Source organism: Squalius cephalus (assembly GCF_949319135.1).
Source record: "Squalius cephalus genome assembly, chromosome: 25".
NCBI lineage: Eukaryota > Metazoa > Chordata > Actinopteri > Cypriniformes > Leuciscidae > Squalius > Squalius cephalus.
The window spans coordinates 18,101,764-18,122,256 of record NC_137146.1 but is presented as its reverse complement, the minus strand read 5'-3'; the positions used below and the strand labels follow the sequence as shown (position 1 = coordinate 18,122,256).

The window sequence follows — 20,493 nt, the reverse complement described above, 5'->3', positions numbered from 1 at the left end:
GCAGAATGACAGTCCCATAGGGGTCTATGCATTTATTGTGTCTTTGGATAGACAGTCCCACCTGACCGCAACAGATAACGAGGGCTTTAAAACTGCGCCGCCTAGCGTCTGAACACTGTTGCAGAACATAAATAAAGGATTCCAAACACGAGAAACGCCAGAACTTTGCTATGTTACAATGGTTTCAGTCAATTCTCAGAATGATGTTGATTACATTCAAGTCTGTAAGAGAAAATGGTCATTTCACAGCAATACGATTGTACATTTTGGCCATTGGTCTCCTATTCCTCACATTTTTGACAGCATTTTAAATGAACTTTACACACCCAAGTGTCTTTTGCTTTCAAGATCACTCACATATAGATTTATCCCATAAAATATCTAACGTTAAGTACTTCCATACCAGTTTTCAGAAGTTGGACTTTTATGATCTTTGTTTCCTCTAGTTGATGACTTTTATTTTGAAATCTCTCGCAACAGTTTGTTTCTCAATATCATTTTAAGTCGTCATGGATCGCCAAACCACCGCTGTCCGTCCAGAACATCGGTTTGACACCAATAACTTGAAAAGATATTTGTCAGGGAAACTTGACAGCTTTTCAGACAACAGAACTTTAACTGTGCAGCAGTACATGTAAGAAATCTCCCAACACATCTCCTTTAGATGCACCTCATTCAAGCAAAACCCATGCTTTGCTTGTCTGTTATTGTATTATTTTATTTATTTGTTTTGAATAGAGCTGGTCAGTCCAACCCAACGTTTTACATTGAGACTGCAGACAAGCGTTATGTGCTCAGAAAGAAACCTCCAGGAGAACTGCTGCCTGGAGCACATAAGGTAGGCAAAATATCGTATTAGTGTAAAAAAGCAGGATAACATGGATATTTATAGAATATTGTAATGGTGAGTTTAATACAGCTTAGTTGGGTCAATCAAACGCTGTTGTGAACATGCAGAAAGGACTTTGACACCAGTGACTGTACTTGACAACGCAACACATGTAGTAGCCTTTAGTTAATCAGCAGAGGGAGACAGAACCAAACAATACTAAGTGAAATGTGCAAGATTGTACACTTGTTTTTTTGTTTTGTTTTTCTCAGTAAATGCTTTACACTTTTTCTATGCCAGGTAACTTGACAGTTATCAGTCTTTTGTGTTTTGTCATGTTTTTTAACTAACTTGATCAGGTTTCATTAAAAGGCAAAACCGTACAGATTTCTAATATCTGGTGCCATGAAAATATTATTTGCTGTGTATTACTATTACAATTTCTAAATTGGTGCATTTTGGATGAGACAGATGGATATTTAAACATTTTCATAACAAACTAAAACTATTAAAAATAATTTTCATAAAATTAAATAAAGCTGAAATTTTACAACCCCAAATCAGAAAAAGTTGGGACACTGTACAAATAGTGAATAAAAACAGAATGCAAGGATGTGGAAGTTTCAAATTTCAATATTTTATTCAAAATACAACATAGATGACATATCAAATGTTTAAACTGAGAAAATGTATCATTTTATGGGAAAAATAAGTTGATTTTAAATTTCATGGCATCAACACATCTCAAAAAAGTTGGGACAAGGCCATGTTTACCACTGTGTGGCATCCCCTCTTCTTTTTATAACAGTCTGCAAACGTCTGGGGACTGAGGAGACAAGTTGTTCAAGTTTAGGAATAGGAATGTTGTCCCATTCTTGTCTAATACAGGCTTCTAGTTGCTCAACTGTCTTAGGTCTTCTTTGTTGCATCTTCCTCTTTATGATGCACCAAATGTTTTCTATGGGTGAAAGATCTGGACTGCAGGCTGGCCATTTCAGTACCCGGATCCTTCTTCTACGCAGCCATGATATTGTAATTGATGCAGTATATGGTCTGGCATTGTCATGTTGGAAAATGCAAGGTCTTCCCTGAAAGAGACGACGTCTGGATGGGAGCATATGTTGTTCTAGAACTTGGATATACCTTTCAGCATTGATGGTGCCTTTCCAGATGTGTAAGCTGCCCATGCCACACACACTCATGGAACCCCATACCATCAGAGATGCAGGCTTCTGAACTGAGCGCTGATAACAACTTGGGTTGTCCTTGTCCTCTTTAGTCTGGATGACATGGCGTCCCAGTTTTCCAAAGAGAACTTCAAATTTTGATTTGTCTGACCATAGAACAGCCTTGGCCCAGAGAAAACGCCTGCGCTTCTAGATCCTGTTTAGATATGGCTTCTTTTTTGACCTATAGAGTTTTAGCTGGCAACGGCGAATGGCACGGTGGATTGTGTTCACCGATGTTTTCTGGAAGTATTCCTGAGCCCATGTTGTGATTTCCATTACAGTAGCATTCCTGTATGTGATGCAGTGCCGTCTAAGGGCCCGAAGATCACGGGCATCCAGTATGGTTTTCCGACCTTGACCCTTACGCACAGAGATTGTTCCAGATTCTCTGAACCTTTGGATGATATTATGCACTGTAGATGATGATAACTTCAAACTCTTTGCGATTTCTCTCTGAGAAACTCCTTTCTGATATTGCTCCACTATTTTTCACCGCAGCATTGGGGGAATTGGTGATCCTCTGCCCATCTTGACTTCTGAGAGACACTGCCACTCTGAGAGGCACTTTTTATACCCAATCATGTTGCCAATTGACCTAATAAGTTGCAAATTGGTCCTCTAGCTGTTCCTTATATGTACATTTAACTTTTCCGGCCTCTTATTGCTACCTGTCCCAACTTTTTTGGAATGTGTAGCTCTCATGAAATCCAAAATGAGCCAATATTTGGCATGACATTTCAAAATGTCTCACTTTCAACATTTGATATGTTATCTATATTCTATTGTGAATAAAATATAAGTTTATGAGATTTGTAAAATATTCCATTCCTTTTTTACTCACAATTTGTACAGTGTCCCAACTTTTTCTGATTTGGGGTTGTAAAAAAAAAATTAGATGAAAAGGTTAAACTTAAAAAAAAAAAAAAAAAACTAAAATGAGAAATGTGGCCTTGGCAAATAACTAAAATAACATAAAGTACTAAAATTACAAAAACCTGCAATAAATTGAAGTTAAATCACAAGACTAATAAAAATGACTAGAGCACAAATCAAAATTACAATTACTGAAACAAACTAATATTAAATTATATAATATATAATGACTGAATGAATGAGGCATTTATATAGCACTTTGAACAAATGAATTCAAAATATTAATAAATAATATACTAATATTTAAATAGTACTAAAATAACACTGAAACCAACAGGACTTAGTTTTTTATGACTTTCTGACATTCAGTGTCCTTTTCTGACTTTCTGACATTCAGTGTCCTTTTCTACTGTCCATTATAATGTTTTAATTTCTGTTAAGATAATTTTTTTTTAAAAGACAGATTAAACAGTAATTATGTGTAATATTAAATATCATCATACTGGTGTCAGTCAAACAAAACATGATCATGTATTGTTTGATTTTGTGTGTGCAGGTAGATAGAGAGTATGCTGTTCAAAAGGCTCTGTATTCTGTTGGCTTTCCCGTTCCTCACCCTGTGATGTACTGCACAGATACTAGTGTCATCGGCACAGAGTTCTACATCATGGAACATGTACAGGTACTCGTACGCCGTGGAAGTTACCTTGATTGTTAATTTAATTAATGTTGTTACAATGTTGGACCATGTCTGAGTTAAATATAGCCACATTGAGCCAGCATTTCTCCGTTTTTGAATTCTCTTTGAGATTCAGTCTAACAGTCTAACAAGTTATGCACTCTGCCAGAAGGGGGCAGTCATGATTGATTTTTCGCCTCACCTTTTTAGTCCGTGTAGTTTTCAATGGTTTAAGAATGGAGGAACATCAGGGGTCATGTTATTCTGTATATGTATGTCTGCACATCAGGGACGTATATTCAGGGACTTGAGGCTCCCAGGGGTCAGTGCGGCAGAGCGAACAGCTTTGTATGTGGCTGCAGTGGAGACTCTAGCCAAACTTCACTCTCTGGACGTTGATACACTAAGTCTCATGGGATACGGAAAGGGGTCAGGTTATTGTAAAAGACAGGTGAGATAAAGACATTATCAGGCATGAGGTATTGAGCTGACAATTTTTTATTGTTACTATTATTATACTCTATATCTATGGTCATCTTTTAAACTGGCAAGAAACTTATTTTTGAGATTTTGTCTTGTTTTCAGGTGTCTACATGGACAAAGCAGTACAAAGCCTCAGCCCATAAAGAGAATCCTGCCATGGATAAACTTTGTGATTGGCTAAGCCACAACCTGCCAGCCAGTGACAATGAAGTGTCCCTTGTTCATGGAGATTTCCGAATTGACAACCTGATATTCCACCCTACAGAGGTACTAATACCTACGATAAGTCAAGTCATCTTTATTTATATAGGTATTAGCGCTCTATTCAATACAGATTATTTCAAAGCAGCTTTACAGTGATAAACGGGTAAATAATGATGCAAATAGAGATCAATTCTGCTGTAAAGCAGCTCTAGAAATACAATAGTGTCATTGTTCGATTCAGTGTTGATTCAGTGCCTTTCAATAATTGTTTAAAGTTATGGAAATTATGGAAAGAGTTCAATTCATCTATACAGCAGCTCTTATATGAATTATGGGCCCCCTCCATTCCGATGATTTTTTTTGTCTTAAATAATTAAACAAAATAAATAATTGATTAACGCCATAATGGTGCCTTTCTGCTCTTGACTGAATAACTTTTGTAACTTTAATAAGGATAAATTTATTAGTCAAGATTATATTCAGTGTTATTTTACATTTGATTATTCAATTTCTGTATCTGAAAACTACTGTTAGACCACCTTAAAAAGCACTGTTTATTTTATTTGCACATTTGCTCTTGCTATTGTATTTATGTGTGCTATTGCTTGTAGTTTGAGTATTTGTTCTTATATTCTTTTTTTATTTGACATTAGTCCTTATTTTTCCTGAACATAGCACTAAAACCGTAATACAATCCGAACCGTGAGTAATTTGAACCGTTACACCCATTTAAAAGTTTGAAAATCAAACATCAAATAATATATATAATCTTTTGTACGATTATAAATGACTTTACTGACACTTTTGATCAATATATTTGTCCTTGTTGAATAAAAGTATTAATTTTTAAAAATGTTGTGTCTATTTGTTGGACTTAATATGAAGTATGGAAATTCCTCCATATAATCTTGGCAATCAAGTTTAATGCAAAGTGAAAATGTTTCATTATTACAGTGGCATTACCTTTTTAGAGCCTTGAGATTTTTTAAGCTTACTACCGTTGTCAGCGGATGATTTATTACAGAGAGAATTGTAAAGATCAAGTAAATCAAAACCAACTGGCAGAGCAAGTCTTAAATTAACCGCCCATTATAATGTCACATGTCTTTTAGCAGAACAATCTTAATAAGCTTATTGAAACTCTATTTTCCCACATAATATTTTGTAATGATGGGTAGTAGATATAACAATGTGTTTCTGTCAGTCAAACCAATACCTCAGTCCCTCCTATGAAAGAGTTCAGACTTTTACATGTGGGAACATATGGGTCTCCTAAAAGGTTTATTATCTCTCTTCAGGCTCGTGTGCTGGCTGTGCTGGATTGGGAATTGTCCACTACTGGACAGCCAATAGCAGACTTGGCCTATTTCCTCATGCCACACTATTGGCCCAGTCACTACAAAGTCATCAGTACAATGGGCGGAGTTACAGGAGTCAAGGGTGGAGAATTATTTTTTTTTTACAAATATTTTTGTAGAGTTAAAGGGATAATTCATTATTTACTCACACTCATGTTGTTCCAAACCCATAAGGGTTTGATTAATTGGTTTGGTTTTACAATGCCTTTATAACCCTTTTAAGTTTTGGTTAGCTGAACTCTCTGTGGAGGGACAGAAACCTCTCAGGTTTCATTAAAATATCTTAATTTGTGTTTTAAAGATGAACCAAAGTCTTATGGGTTTAGACCACCATGATGGTGAATAAATGATGACAGAATTTCCATTTTTGGGTTAACTAACCTTTTAAGGAAACAGTGTCCTTTTTATGTTATTTTATTATTGCTTTAATCCATCTGTTGCTTTTGAACAGGAATTCCATCTCCAGATGACCTGATCTCCATTTACTGCTGTTGTCGAGGGATCCCAAACTCTCTCCCCCAGCTAAACTTCTTTATTTCCATGGCCATTTTCAAAATGGCTGCAATTGCGCAGGTATTAAGTTCATGCAGGCCATGTCAAGCCATTGTTGTTAAAACAAAGTTAAACTGTTTGTGCCTGTAAATATGACTGTGGCGAGCAGGATGAGGCCGAGGGCCGTGAGAGAGCGGCACGAGGCCGGTGGCGTGATTGATAATGAGCGGCACCTCCGCGATGCACCGGTCTCTCTCGACCTCCACTGTCCTCGCTCCCCCTTTATGCTTCCGCTTCTCCGTAAGAGATACGAGACCGGTGCGTTGCGCAGGTGTCGCTCATTATCAATCACGCCACCGGCCTCGCGCCATTCTCTCATGGTCCTCGACCTCATCCTGCTCGCCACAGACAATGTATCACGACTTCCACAAGAATGTTAAGCAGTACAATTGTTTTCAATATTGATAATTATAGGAAATATTTCTTGAGCATAATATCAGCATATTAGAATGCTGAAAATCTCTGTTTTGCCAGCAGAAATAAATTACATTTTAAAATATATTCAAATAGAAAAAAGTTGTTATTTTAACTTATAATACTATTCCCCAATATAAAAGAAAAAAAGAGTTATTCAAAAACATTGAAAATATCTTACCGACCTCAAACTTTTAAATGGTAGTACATGAGGGAAATCAGTTGCTTGGAAAAACTGTCAATTATTCATGGCCATTGACCAACTACAGTATGTTTGACTACAACTGACCAATCAGAATCAAGTTGTGGCAAGTCGGCCTTGTCCTGCTTGTCACAAAGTATTCCAGAGCCATGTATTAAAATGAGAAAAACATATTTAATAAACATATTCTATGAAGGTAGATGATTTTACTCCTAGAATGTCAGTTGTATGCAGTAGTTCATGGTTGCGAATGACCTTCTGAAAATGAACCTTCTGTTTATTTTGTCTTTATGAAACACAACTAATACACAGAGAAAATCACACAGGTGCTAAAGTTATTCAGGACCAATAATTCTCTTTCTCTCCCCATTTTATGCAAGGGGATTTATGCAAGGCATTTGTTGGGCAATGCCAGTTCAATGAACGCAGCTGAGTTTGGAGAGAGCGTGGAGCCGTTAGCCGAGCTGGGTTTACAGATTGCCTTCAGGTACAACAGCACAATCTCAACTCTTCATGCACATTAGAGGAATTACTTGCATGACAGATCATCTCTTAATGGTTATTTTCAGTTTTCCAATGTCCAAAAAGACTTTCTAAGGATCTTTCATTATTTCACTTCGACAACAAGTTTTGTTTAAAAAGCATGCTGTATTTTGGTTTTATTTTGTGGTTTATCTTTGAAGTTGTTTCGGAAACAGGAGAATATGTAATTAAAGGTGTTTCAATGCAAGCAGGGTGTATAATTATTGGTTGTATTTTTATTGTCAGGGTATGTTGTTTGAAATTTTGCTTGGTTGTAATTATAAATAATTATGGTTGCAATAATTTTTGATTGCAGCCCCACATTATCCCTGCCGATCTCTCATCAGCTGTTCATGCAGTCACCCAAAGGTCAGGTTGTCCTTCAGCATGTGAAAGAGTTCATGAGAAAGCACATACTTCCTGCGCAAAAGGTCAGCACTGCCGTCAGCTGTGTGGAAAATCCTTACGAGAGTACAGAAAGATATGATGTCAAAACATCTTTCATAATATCAGGAGATTATCTGGTTATTTGAATTTATGCAAATATAAAATGCAATATATATATATATATATATATATATATATATATATATATATATATATATATTAAATTATAGTTTTTTTTATAAAAAGACAATAAAATTATAATGTATTTGATTAATAATAATAATAATAATTATCATTTATTTGTTTGTTTGTGTACAATTATATTGTTTGTTACTATAAGGAGAATCTTATTTCCCCCTTTTATTTTCTCTTGTATAGAAAGTAAAGGAGTACTATGCCAAACATAAGGACACACCTGAGAGATGGCACACACCTCCTGTGTTAGAGGAGTTGAAGGTGATGATACGTACAATTATTGGAATATTATATAGTACCATCATATCACAACTTATACTGCTGTTTGTTGTCAGTAAGATTTACATTAAATTGATCAGAAGTGACAACAAAAAGACTTGTACAAGAATCCATCATGGTTTCCATAAAAATATTAAGCAGCATAACTGTTTTTTCAACGTTGATAATGATAAGAAATGTTTCTTGAACATCAAATCAGCATATTAGAAGGATTTCTAAAGGATCATGTGACAGTGAAGAATGGAGTAATGGCTGGAGTAAATTATACCAACCCCAAAATTCACCAGTGTCAAAGAAGGCTCCCATGTTAACAGGTTAGAGCTTGCACACTGCGTGCGTGACACGCGCGGCTTGAGCCGCGCGGAAAACGCGTGCATGCTAGAAATAGAACCGACGCCTATTTTTCACGCGACACGCAAGCGTCGGAAGCGTTTCCAAGCAAAATTGAATATGAAAAGATGTTTATATGACATTTTGACACGAATACATATTAATAAATGTCATTTTGATGTTTGAAAGTGTCTATGGTTTGACATAAATGCAAATATAAATGCAATTTAAAAAAATATTATCGATTTTCAAATACTGCACCTGTCAATACAGAACGAAATATTCTATAGTCTATATTGCCGTCAACACTGCCGACGTTGTCTTTGCTGCTATATATTTATGTTTAACATGAAATATAGGCCTTCCACAACTCTCTCCCCATGTGTCAAATATATCACCAGTATGTCACCTAGCAGCAGCAGCGCCGCGTCAGACACGCTTCTGGTGTGCAAAGACATGGAAAACGCGACGCAGCCGCCACGCAGCTGACACGCAACAGAAACGCCGCGCTCACGCCACGCATCCAGTGTGTCACCGGCCTAATGTATCTAATTGACCTGGAGTGAGTCATATTTTCTCTATGTATCCGTGTGAGCAGGCAAAGGCTCGAGCCGCAGGCTTGTGGAATTTGTTTCTTCCTTTAGAGAGTGGCCTCTCTCAGCTGGATTACGCTCATATCGCAGAGCAGACAGGACACTGCTTCTACGCCCCCGAAGTCTTCAACTGCCAAGCCCCAGGTGGGTGTTTGAATGGGTCAGAAATGTGATTGTTTTTATGAGGCTTTTTGATTTTGGCTTAAAGCTACTTAAGGTACACTTCTTACTTTTAATATATAAGTGTATTTTTATATATTATAGTACAGAATAATAAAAGTAACATGAAATGTAACAAGTTTTACAACCATAATTAGTGAAAATCAGGTTTATCAGAGAAGTGTCATATTTTGAGTATATCTACATGTTTTTTTTTGTCGTTACTGATATTTATTTTTATATTTAGTGTAAATTGCATGTCATAGAATTACATTTGGTGTGATTTGTAGACATGTTTTCTATTTAAAACAGAAAATCTCGCTGATTGTGTCAGCAATCAACACAATTGTATTTACACTACCGTTCAAAAATTTGGGGTTGGTAAGATTTTAAATGTTTTTGAAAGACATTAGTCTATTATGCTCATGAAGGCTGCTTTTATTTGATCAAAATAAGTAAAAACAGTAATAATGTAAAATATTTTTACAATTTAAAGTTTTCTATTTTAATATATTTTAAAATGTTTTTTTTAGCATCTTTTACTCTAGCCTTCAGTGTCACCTGATCCTTCAGAAGATTAAAATATCCTGATTTTGTGCTCAAGAAACATTTATTATTATTATCAATTTTGAAAACAATGCTACTTAATATTTTAATATAGGATTCAGGACTCTTTGTTGAATAGAAAGTTAAAAAGAACAGCATTTATTAGAAATAGAAATATTAGAAATAACTATAAAAGTTTTTCACTTGATCAATTTAATGTATCCTTGCTGAATAAAAGTATTTATTTCTTAAAAACAATCTTATTGGCCTTAAATTTGGAACAGCAGTGTAAATTTTGAGTGACTTATGGTAGTATTGATACAGTAAATGTCTAACAGACACTGGGAATATGGAAGTTCTGCACCTGTTTGGCACTGAGGAACAGAAGAGACTCTGGCTGGAGCCCTTGCTGAGAGGAGACATACGGTCCTGCTTCTGTATGACAGGTGATACGTGTAAAAACAACTTATTTTCAAAATGTACTAACTAACTGATCAGTTTTTAGGAAGCTTATTATAATTTAGCTGATTTCTGGTTCATCTGACTGACTGGACATTTTTTTTTAATTCTTAATTCTTTTTTTGGTAACACTTTATAATAACTTTATAATAAATGCATGCTATGAATATTAGTTAAGCATTAGTAAATAGTTAATTCATCATTTATAAAGCATTAATATACATTAATAAGCAGTTTATAAGTACAGCTATACATGCTTTATTCTTGCATATCTATGATGTGTTTAATAATTGTATTTAATTGTATATAAATAATCAGTTTATAATTTCTAAATTATGTATTACATTATTTACAAAACAGTTATTTAGGAGTTGTCAGTTGTTCATAATATCATTTAGAAAGTGAATGATTAATAAACTATTTAAACTTACGGTACATTTATACATCTTATTATTTAGACATATAGTAATAGTTACTCAGTGTGTTAATAAATGCTTTATTAACATGTATTCCTACTGTAATTCATGATTAATTCAGGTAGTTATAACACATGGTAGTTGTCAGTAAACTATTTTTGTGAGCTCATCTAAAGTGAGGACTATTTATGCCTCAGTGAGTTGGTAAAGTTGTGGTTGTGGTTCCATCCAGTAGTATATCGTGCTTCCAGTCCTCCTTGTGTTTTTAGTTTCTGTTGGGTCGTCAATTTAATTCTTGGGGTCTTATTTTCCAGTAGAATTTGGTAATGGTTGAGTCTAGAGATTTAAACCAGGTGAGGGTGGGTTGTATTGGAATCATTGAGAATAAATAGTTTAATTTAGGGAATGTTGTCTTTTTTATTACTGATATTTTGCCCAAAATGGATAATGATAAGTTCATCCAGAGTTGAAGACATCTCTTGTTTTGAGGAATAAAGTAAAGTTAAGACAAAACAGCTCTGACAGCCTGGGGGAAACATGAATGCCTAAGTATGTAATGTGATTGGTGCGGAGGTATAGGTGGTTTATTTTGATGTCACATCCAAGCATGAAAGAATAGAAGATTTACTCCAGTTAAATAAGTATTCAGAAATATTAGAGAATGAATCAATAAGTTTAATCGTTTCTTGGAATGTTGTTGGGGATACAGTAATACATCATCAGCGTAAAGGCTGATTTTTTTGTTGTATATTTAGTGTTTGAATTCCTTTAATGTAAATGTTTTGACAGATGGCTTCTGCTAACGGTTCATTTAAAATGGTGAATATTTAGGGGGAGAGTGGGCATCTTTGTCTAGTTCCCAGTGCAGTTTAAGCAATGTGATGTTAGTCAATTGGTGATGATAGTGGCTGAAGGTGATTTATATAGAATTTTGATCCAGTCAATGAATGACTCCCCAAAGCCAAAGCGACTGGATATTTTTCTTTGATGTGTTTACATTAGATTTATTAAACAGCTGAACGCAGCATAACATAATAAAACAGAGCGCAGCCGCAGTAGTCTCCAGATATGGTTCACACTCAAGCCTCTCTAATGTTGCACACTCATTAGTACTTGACTTATAAGGAGGATTTATATTTAGGTTAATAATGAGGTCTGTGTTCAATGAGTGAACAAGGAGTGGAATATCTGGTGGATGAGATTTAGGAAAACAAAGTGATTTTGATTCTCCTGCTAATAGAGCAAGCCAAAAGATGGCTATAGAGTGTATATGTGTGAGCACATGTGTAATGGTGATTTAAAAAGGCATCAAGTTTCTCAACATGCCTATACAGATGGTGTTGTTTTCATATATCATTATTTCCAGTGTGTGTGTGTGTGTGTGTGTGTGTGTGTGTGTGTGTGTGTGTGTCGTTTTAGCTGTCATACAGACGATAGCTGTATTTTTTACTTGTGTGTGTAACAAATGCCAGATTTCAAATGAAATATCTATGCGAGGTTATCATTTCTGCCTTAACAGCCAGTCTCTCTTTTTCACTAGCAAAGGAGATTATCCTCTACCACCTTTTTGACTTTTGACAAGGTTCCCTATTGTCCACAACAATATATTTAAAGCCAACCCCCACCCCACAGTTGTTGAGGGGGTGAATTAAAATAATAAATACCTTGTTAAATGTTTTCAGCTCTGTGAAGCAAGAGAGAGTGGCCGACCCAGGATGGTCCACATTAAGACCTTTCCTATGATCAGCCAATCATTCATTCAAGCAAATATTAGTTATCTTTTGTGTCTTATAGCGCTTAAACAAACAAAAACATACACAATTATGTCAAAATGCCAGTTTTTGTATTCTCGTAAGCAGCCTTAAATGACTTAAGTTTTAAATTAACGTAAAGAGATAGAAAGACAGAAAATTGGATGGGTGTCAAATCAGCATCATACGCTTCATGTCTTAAAGGTCCCGTTCTTCGTGATCCCATGTTTCAAACTTTAGTTAGTGTGTAATGTTGCTGTTAGAGCATAAATAATATCTGTAAAATTATAAAGCTCAAAGTTCAATACCAAGCGAGATATTTTATTTAACAGAAGTCGCCTACATCGAACGGCTCGTTTGGACTATACATCCCTCTACTTCCTTCTTTAATGACGTCAGTAGAACAGTTTTTTGACTAACCTCCGCCCACAGAAATGCTCCCTCAACTCTACCCAAATTCGTTTATGTACTTGCGCACTTCTTATAACTTACTGTGTTTACTCAGTTCTTACGGTGATTTTCTGAAGTAAAACTGACGCTTCATCTTTTGTGTGATGTACAATAAACTTTATTAAACTCATCAGTATATGTTTGATCATTCAGACAGCAGACTTGTAGGCTATTAATAAATAATGGATACATACAAGCAGATGACAAATACGTTATAATAACCGTAATTAAACTACTAAACTATACCTGTTTCATCTCTATACAGCACTCTGACTCTGTAGGCATTATTGTCCGACTCGAAATGAACACCGTTACTGAGAGTTTCTGATATTATCATCATTCCGTGAGATGAAATTGTCCTGAGAGACTGAGCGCGAGCTTGTGAGGCTCCGCCCCCTGTGTCGTGCAGCAGAAGCTTATTTGCATTTAAAGGGCACACACTAAAACAGCTCGTTTTTCTGAGCCCCAAAAAATGACAATTTAAACATGCTGTAAAAAATGATCTGTTGGGTATTTTGAGCTGAAACTTCTCATACACACTCTGGAGACATCAAAGACTTATTTTACATCTTGTGAAAAGGGGCATAATACGGGACCTTTAAAGTGACAACAGCATAATGTACCTGCTGAAATCTGTGTTATTAATGTTATTCAAAGAACAAATGAAAAAATAAGAAAAGAAAAAGAGAAAAAATAACTTGCTGATCTTGTCTGAATAGCTTTTGTAGCTTTAATAAGGATCAATCTCTATTTTAATACCTAATTTTACATTGGATCATGTTATTCAATTTCTGTAGTATTTCTTGCCTGAGTACTCCTCTTAGACCTACCCTTGCACTGTTTACTTCATTTGTATTTGTCTTAAATTGTATTTGATTGTGCTATCGCTTGTAATTTGTTTATTTGTCCTAATTTTATTACTGAAATATTTTGAAATTTATGATTTTTTTAATGCGCTATAAAAATTGGAATTGAGAATCGTGGCATAAAAAACAAAAACAAAGTAACATGGGTCAAAAACTTTTTGTGACGGGGCCAGTGAACTTTTGTCGGGGCAAGTAAAAATCTGAAAAAAAATCCTTACCGTAAAGCCCTGCTATATTAAAGGCACAGGCTTAATATGACATTTATTATCATGTGCTTATGTGAAGATGGTTTATGTTCATTTAAATTAAAAGCGGTTTTCTTTTTAAAGCCTATACAATGATTAAAAATGTCTATAATTACTAATCTCTTACCCAGAAAAATAATAATAATAATTTAATAGACATCAGTAGCAGTATTGGTATCAGTACTGGCCCTGATCCATTGTACTTAGTAAAAAGATGCCATTAAACAAATATTTAAAATATACAATCTTTGTTGTTTCTACATTAATTTGAAGATTAATTGTGAAATTTTATTACAATATAAAAATATATACATACTTTATAGGTATGCATGTTAATGTAAGGTGCATTTAATTACGTAAATTACAGAAAAAAAATGCGATTTAATTAGTTATTTAAAAAAAAAAGAAGATTTGCAGCACTACTATTTTTAATCATTTTAAGTATATTTAAGTCATCTTGAGGCCCCCTTTGAAGTTTTCTAAGGCCCCTTGCTCCCTGTTTGAGAACCACTGCCCTATTGGCTACCAGCCAAACCCTTATCATTTGGTTCACAAAAATATAACCAAATAAATAACTCTTTTGTGAATGTGCATCTTTAAAAACACATTGTCCCTAAAACCAGACTTTTACATAATATAAAAAAAAATTCATTAACATTTCTTCACTGCTTAATTTTTCTAAAATATTTTTTATTACTGAACCTGATACTCTTGTCTTGTTTTTTTTTTTTGTCTTAGAGCCAGATGTTGCTTCAAGTGATGCCACAAACATGGAGTGCACCCTTCACAGGAACAAAGACCATTTTATCATTAACGGCAAAAAGTGGTGGAGCAGCGGTAAGTGTGTGAATGTCACAGAATGAGATCGAAAGTAGAAGGCGAGAAGAAATATTTTGTTTGTCATTTGTCAAGAAAATAAATGTTGTTTTTTTAGGGTTTCTCCCCTGTGGAGACTAAACACATTAAAAGGAACACTGAAACAGCAGGAGTTCCGATTTCTTAGCCTTAGTATTTTTAACAATCTTTCACCACAAAGACATAAAGAAATATATCACCAGAATGATTCATCCCACAAAACGACCATGTTCGTCCAAATCTTCATGATCACTGGCATGACGTTTAAAAACCATTTAAGATGTTTACACAAACCAGCTATGCAGAATCTGTGAACGATAAACACAGACTTGGGGAACTCAAAGCGCTCGCAACGGGTGGCAAAGCAGAAACAGACCCATTAGTCGAAGTTCCTGCCTCACAGCTTCAGAGCTAAATCTGAGCCACGAGGATAAACCTGCCATGATCTCTTCCTGCCTTTGACAAGATTCAGGAAAAGTCATAGTTTGAAGGATTTTCCCACTGTAAATGACATGCTAACATTATTTTTGTAAAACTCCCAGTTTGTGGCTTGTCTTTTACCTCATTTTCCATTTAAAAACTGAATCTTCATGAGTCAGTTTTTAAACCGAATCCGTTTGAAGGAACAGTCTGCCCTCTGAGAGCTGTAGACTCATACTCTCTTGCTTTCATTTTTATTTTTATTTTTAGGAAAGCTGACCGCAGGCATGCATAATTGCATTTTGTTGACGTGTTGACTGGGACTTGCATGACAGGGATTAAAAAACATAACTTTATGTGATGAAAGGCAGTTTTACCGTTTACTGTGGTGAGATAACATCAATGATCAGGGTTTAAAATGGCATTGTATCCTGTTTACAGTGCTGAAGGTTGTTTTTTAATCTGTATGGGATGTTTAGAGTTGCTTTGGTATTTTCCTCTTAGACATTGTCCCCTGTAGAACATTCCAGATGGTTCTAGCCATGGGTCTTTGTGGTTTCGGGGCCCTCCTGAATTAAACATCCTCAAAGCAAAGGACCAAAGGCCTGTTGTTCTCTATCATCACACCAAATTAACTTAATAAAGTCTGAATAGATCTATCTATCTATCTATCTATCTATCTATCTATCTATCTATCTATCTATCTATCTATCTATCTATCTATCTATCTATCTATCTATCTATCTATCTATCTATCTATCTATCTATCTATCGTTCTATCGTTCTATCGTTCTATCGTTCTATCTATCTATCGTTCTATCTATCATTCTATTGTTCTATCTATCTATTGTTCTATCTATTGTTCTATCGTTCTATCTATCGTTCTAATTATCTATCGTTCAATCTATAGTGGTTAAAATAATTTTTTTATTGAATCTTATTTCACTCTAAAACATCACGTTTCGCTAAAAGGGGTTGCAATTTTTTCTTGTTGAATATTGGTCTAAAAAGATTACCTTATTTTGTTGCAGGTCTTTGCGTCAACACTACCATTGCATGTAGTAGTTTCCCCTCTAAAAGACCCCTTTCACATGAAACAACATTTTGTTACCTCATAAATCCTGTTGCTCAGAAATACTTCTTATAACAGACGTTGTGGATTGTGAAGTTCACGGGTGGTCGGTTGACAGTTATGGGAGAAATATCTTCAGATAGGAATAGTGACAAGTTGTGAGATCTTTTTGTCTGATCTGACTTGTCACCAAAGTTGTTTTGTGTCTCTCTGAGGAGTTTTAAAAACCTCTCATCAGCGTATGTGGAAACAGTGATCTTTGTGTCTCTGAGAAATGGAAATCCAAGCTTTCCAGTGCTATCTCTTGCCCTGTTAAACTCGTGCAGATGTACAGATTCATCAGTACAAAGGGTACATTTGAAGAATGGCAAATCCAAATTATTTGGTTACCAGATGAGTCTGTTGTGTGTAAGTGCTTCATATCTCCTGTTTTTGAAGATGTACAGATGTTGTTTTCCACTACTATCATAAACCACCATCAGTTCTGGGGATTGCTAAACATATCTTTATTGTTGACACATGTGGAGTGAATTTCAAACGGTTAATCATAGACAGTTTGGTGTAATGACATTCAGTGGCCTAACACTTTTCACCTAGGAGCCTTCGGCAAGTATGGCTAATATTTATAAACTACTTTTAGTGGAAAAACACTTTTTGTAAAAAACAAACAAACATTGAAACATGTGACAAGATTGAATTAAAAGGATTGCTTCATTGATAAGACCTCTTCATGTCGTTGTCTTGCTGGATGGGTAGTTGTTGTTTAAGTTCTCTTGGTTTTCCTAGGCACACCATCTGCAGTATGCAGATAGAAATTACATGATTTTAATTAAACAGATTGTATTGACTGTTTGTATTTACATGCTGTGGATTTTGTTTGATGATTATCGGATATTCATTTTTGATTTATACTGTACACTGTGTACTTTATAGATGATATAAATGTCATACTTTCTTGTACTGAATTATTAGGGGTGTAAATCGGACAGTTCATCACGATATGATACGATATCGATTCTCTCAGCCAGCGATACGATATTTTCCGATACTTCAAAAAATTCCACGATACGATTCGATTCGATTCAGGGCTATATTGATCGATTAATCGATATTTAGATATTATGTTCACACAACCAGTTACGTTTTTATTAACTCACAAATGCAATCAAAATATATTTTGTTATATATAATATAATATATATAATTATATATTATGTTATATATAACATGAACGCTTAATTAAACTCTTTGAAAATTGCACACCCTCTCCCAATTGGGACATTTATAACAGAAGTGGTCATTTGCAAGTACTCCGTTCTTGTTCATTTTCATAAATCATGTTTTTTATTATTATTGTGCATCCAAGTAATAGGCTATCAATCAAACTGCAGCTGGGTTGTTTTGATTAATAATAATAATAACTTAAAAAATACAGGTAAATTACAAAATTAAAGTTAATTGAAAGTATGCTTTAATATGTTAAAAGTTTTTTTTTTTTTTTTAGCAGAGCAGATACATTCACATTTCATCTTTCTGAGTCAAACAAAACCAAGTAATTGCTATGATAAATAATACAACACTCGGTTAATCTTCATAACGTTAATCTCCTCAGCTGACATAGACGCCTAACAAACTTTGTTGTTGTGATAACGTACACGCAGTACAGAGAGCTTTTCCCTCACCACTAAACGAGCTGCTTTAGTAAGGTTCCATGAAAATGTTTCAGGTTTTATTTTCCTTTTACGCCCTGAAGAAGATATCACGAGTTCATTGAAATTATCCATCCTCGATCACTTTTAGTCAGCTTTGACGAAACTCCTCTTAGCCAGCGAGTCTTTTCAAAGTGACATCTGACCTGAATACTGCGCGTTGAGTCGCTAAAACGGACTTATCGTGTTGTGTTCACCAACAAGGGTGCGAGTGCTTGTCTGTTTCTGCTGTAAAACATGAATTCGCGATGCCTTGACAGCGGACAATACCGACTTTTGTGAAAAAAACTTGTTTAGGGTTTAGTCAGTCTTGTCAGGCGTCTTTTTCAGATGAGGAGATTAACGTTACACACCGGCAGGCGGTTAGCCTGACTACGTCAGACTTCCTACTTCCGCTAATTTCATTTCGCTCCTGTAGTCAGTCTGAGATAGCAGCGTATCTTTCAGTTTTCCACCGGCCTGAAAACAGCCGGGCCAATCAACGAACAGAGGGCGGGCTGAGAGCCGTGACGTAGACGCTGATTGTACTGTGGTGGATGCGTACTTGCGTAGATTTACTTCACATAATCTGCAAAAGTCGTTCACAGCCATGTTCACTCCAGTATTTCGCTCGATGGTTTAGTTTTTGCATCATACATGTGTTTACAGTGGAAGTTAGATGCGGCTGAGCATGCGCATAACACACGCCATAAACAAACGTTATGTGATTGGCTTACGGGTAACCAATGATTTTAAACTTCAGACAAGCGCCCCCCCGCGAGAGAGAAAACACTTCTCTATTATGCTATTCCAGACTCTCTCTACGAAGCAAAGTGAAGTAGCAGAGTCTGGTATTACCAGGCTAGCAGGCGCTTGGTGAGTAAACGAAAATGTGCGCTTTGGCGGAAGGATGTTACGTGAGAATGTGGAGAGTGTCAAAATAAAGGTGTACATCAATATTTTAAGTGTGGAATCGATGCATCGTATCGTTAGACGTTATATCGATGCATCGATACATATCGATGTATCGTTACACCCCTATGAATTATCTGGTGTTAAGCATTTGTTTCCCTTCTCTCTATACATTTCTAAAATCCTCTGTCATATCTAAACTGAATATTGAACTTAATTCACTTGCTTGGAGAGAAATTGCTCCATATATGCTTATAAGTCGTGACACAAAGATAATTGGTTCCGGGTCCAAGCCTGTATTTAATATTATTTTTTTTAAATCATAATAATTGTGCTAGGGTTGGGGGTCAGATTTTCCTTCTTTTTTGTCTTTAGCTGATCACTTGCCTGCTTTTAAAAAGTCACATTACAATCTCTGGGTTCACTATGTCTTGGACACTCAATTTTAAAGTTGAATCACTGTCTGAGCATATGATTTCGATATGTATATCAAGTTTAGGATCATGATTTTTTTGGTAGGATTAGGGGCCTACCAGTAGGATTAAGTTTGACGTCACACATCTCTTTTTGATCCAAATTAGATGCCAAAATCAAACAACGAATGGAGATTACTCTTCTCTCTAGTAATATGGCACATAGTCTTAGAGCTCAAACATGAATTGGGGCTCAGGTCAGGAAGCAGACAGACTGGCTAAACCTACCGTCTGCCAGCTGTCTCACGTCACCAAGGCCAGATAAATCCCATCACATAGAGAGCTGTCTCATGTCACCAAGGTCAGATAAATCCCATCACATAGAGCCTTTTTCACCTAGATATCATCATATAGAGACTGTGTCTGTTCCCCGGATTAGGAAATACAAAAAACTTCCAAACCCATCTAAGGGTAAAAATTTAATTGATGTTCAACAAATAAAAAACAGATATAATACAAATGAGCAAATGATAAAGCTCGGGTTGCTGAATATTCAATCCCTTACTTTAAAAGCACTTATTGTTAATGTTATGATTACAAACTATAACCTAGATGTGCTGTGTTTGACAGAAACCTGGCTAAAACCAAACGATTACATTACTTTAAATGAGTCCACCTCAAAAGATTATGGTTATAAACATGAACCTCGTCTGAAATGCAAAGGGGGAGGTGTTGCTGTAATTTATAGTAATATTCTCAAAATTACTAAGAAGTCTAGTTTCAAATATAATTCTTTTGGAGTGTTGGTGCTTAATGTAACATTATATAGTGTAAATGATAAATCACATTTGAGATTTGTGCTGGCTACTGTATACAGGCCACCAGGGCACCATACAGACTTTATCAAAGAATTTGCTGACTTTCTATCAGAGTTAGTACTGGCTGCAGATAAATTCCTAATTGTTGGTGATTATAATATATATGTAGATAACGAAAAAGATGCATTGGGATTGGCATTTAAAGACATTCTTAACTCTATTGGAGTTCAACAACATGTGTCAGGACCTACTCATTGTTGTAATCATACTCTAGATCTAATATTATGACATGGA

The 20,493-nt window shown here is 35.4% G+C and overlaps 1 protein-coding gene across 1 annotated transcript in view; it reads left to right on the top strand.

Annotated features, from left to right (window-relative positions):
• The first annotated feature begins 473 nt into the window (after positions 1-473).
• acad11 (acyl-CoA dehydrogenase family, member 11) overlaps positions 474-20,493 on the top strand; it is a 78,400-nt gene continuing 58,380 nt past the window's right edge. The window contains exons 1-13 of the mRNA XM_079862911.1: positions 474-634; positions 739-838; positions 3,488-3,613; positions 3,900-4,061; positions 4,196-4,360; positions 5,596-5,737; positions 6,107-6,228; positions 7,204-7,310; positions 7,662-7,776; positions 8,111-8,188; positions 9,135-9,273; positions 10,173-10,280; positions 14,760-14,858. Coding sequence (XP_079719037.1) covers positions 510-634; positions 739-838; positions 3,488-3,613; positions 3,900-4,061; positions 4,196-4,360; positions 5,596-5,737; positions 6,107-6,228; positions 7,204-7,310; positions 7,662-7,776; positions 8,111-8,188; positions 9,135-9,273; positions 10,173-10,280; positions 14,760-14,858 — 1,588 coding nt within the window. The 5' untranslated portion in view covers positions 474-509. The remainder of the gene's footprint in view (positions 635-738; positions 839-3,487; positions 3,614-3,899; positions 4,062-4,195; positions 4,361-5,595; positions 5,738-6,106; positions 6,229-7,203; positions 7,311-7,661; positions 7,777-8,110; positions 8,189-9,134; positions 9,274-10,172; positions 10,281-14,759; positions 14,859-20,493) is intronic.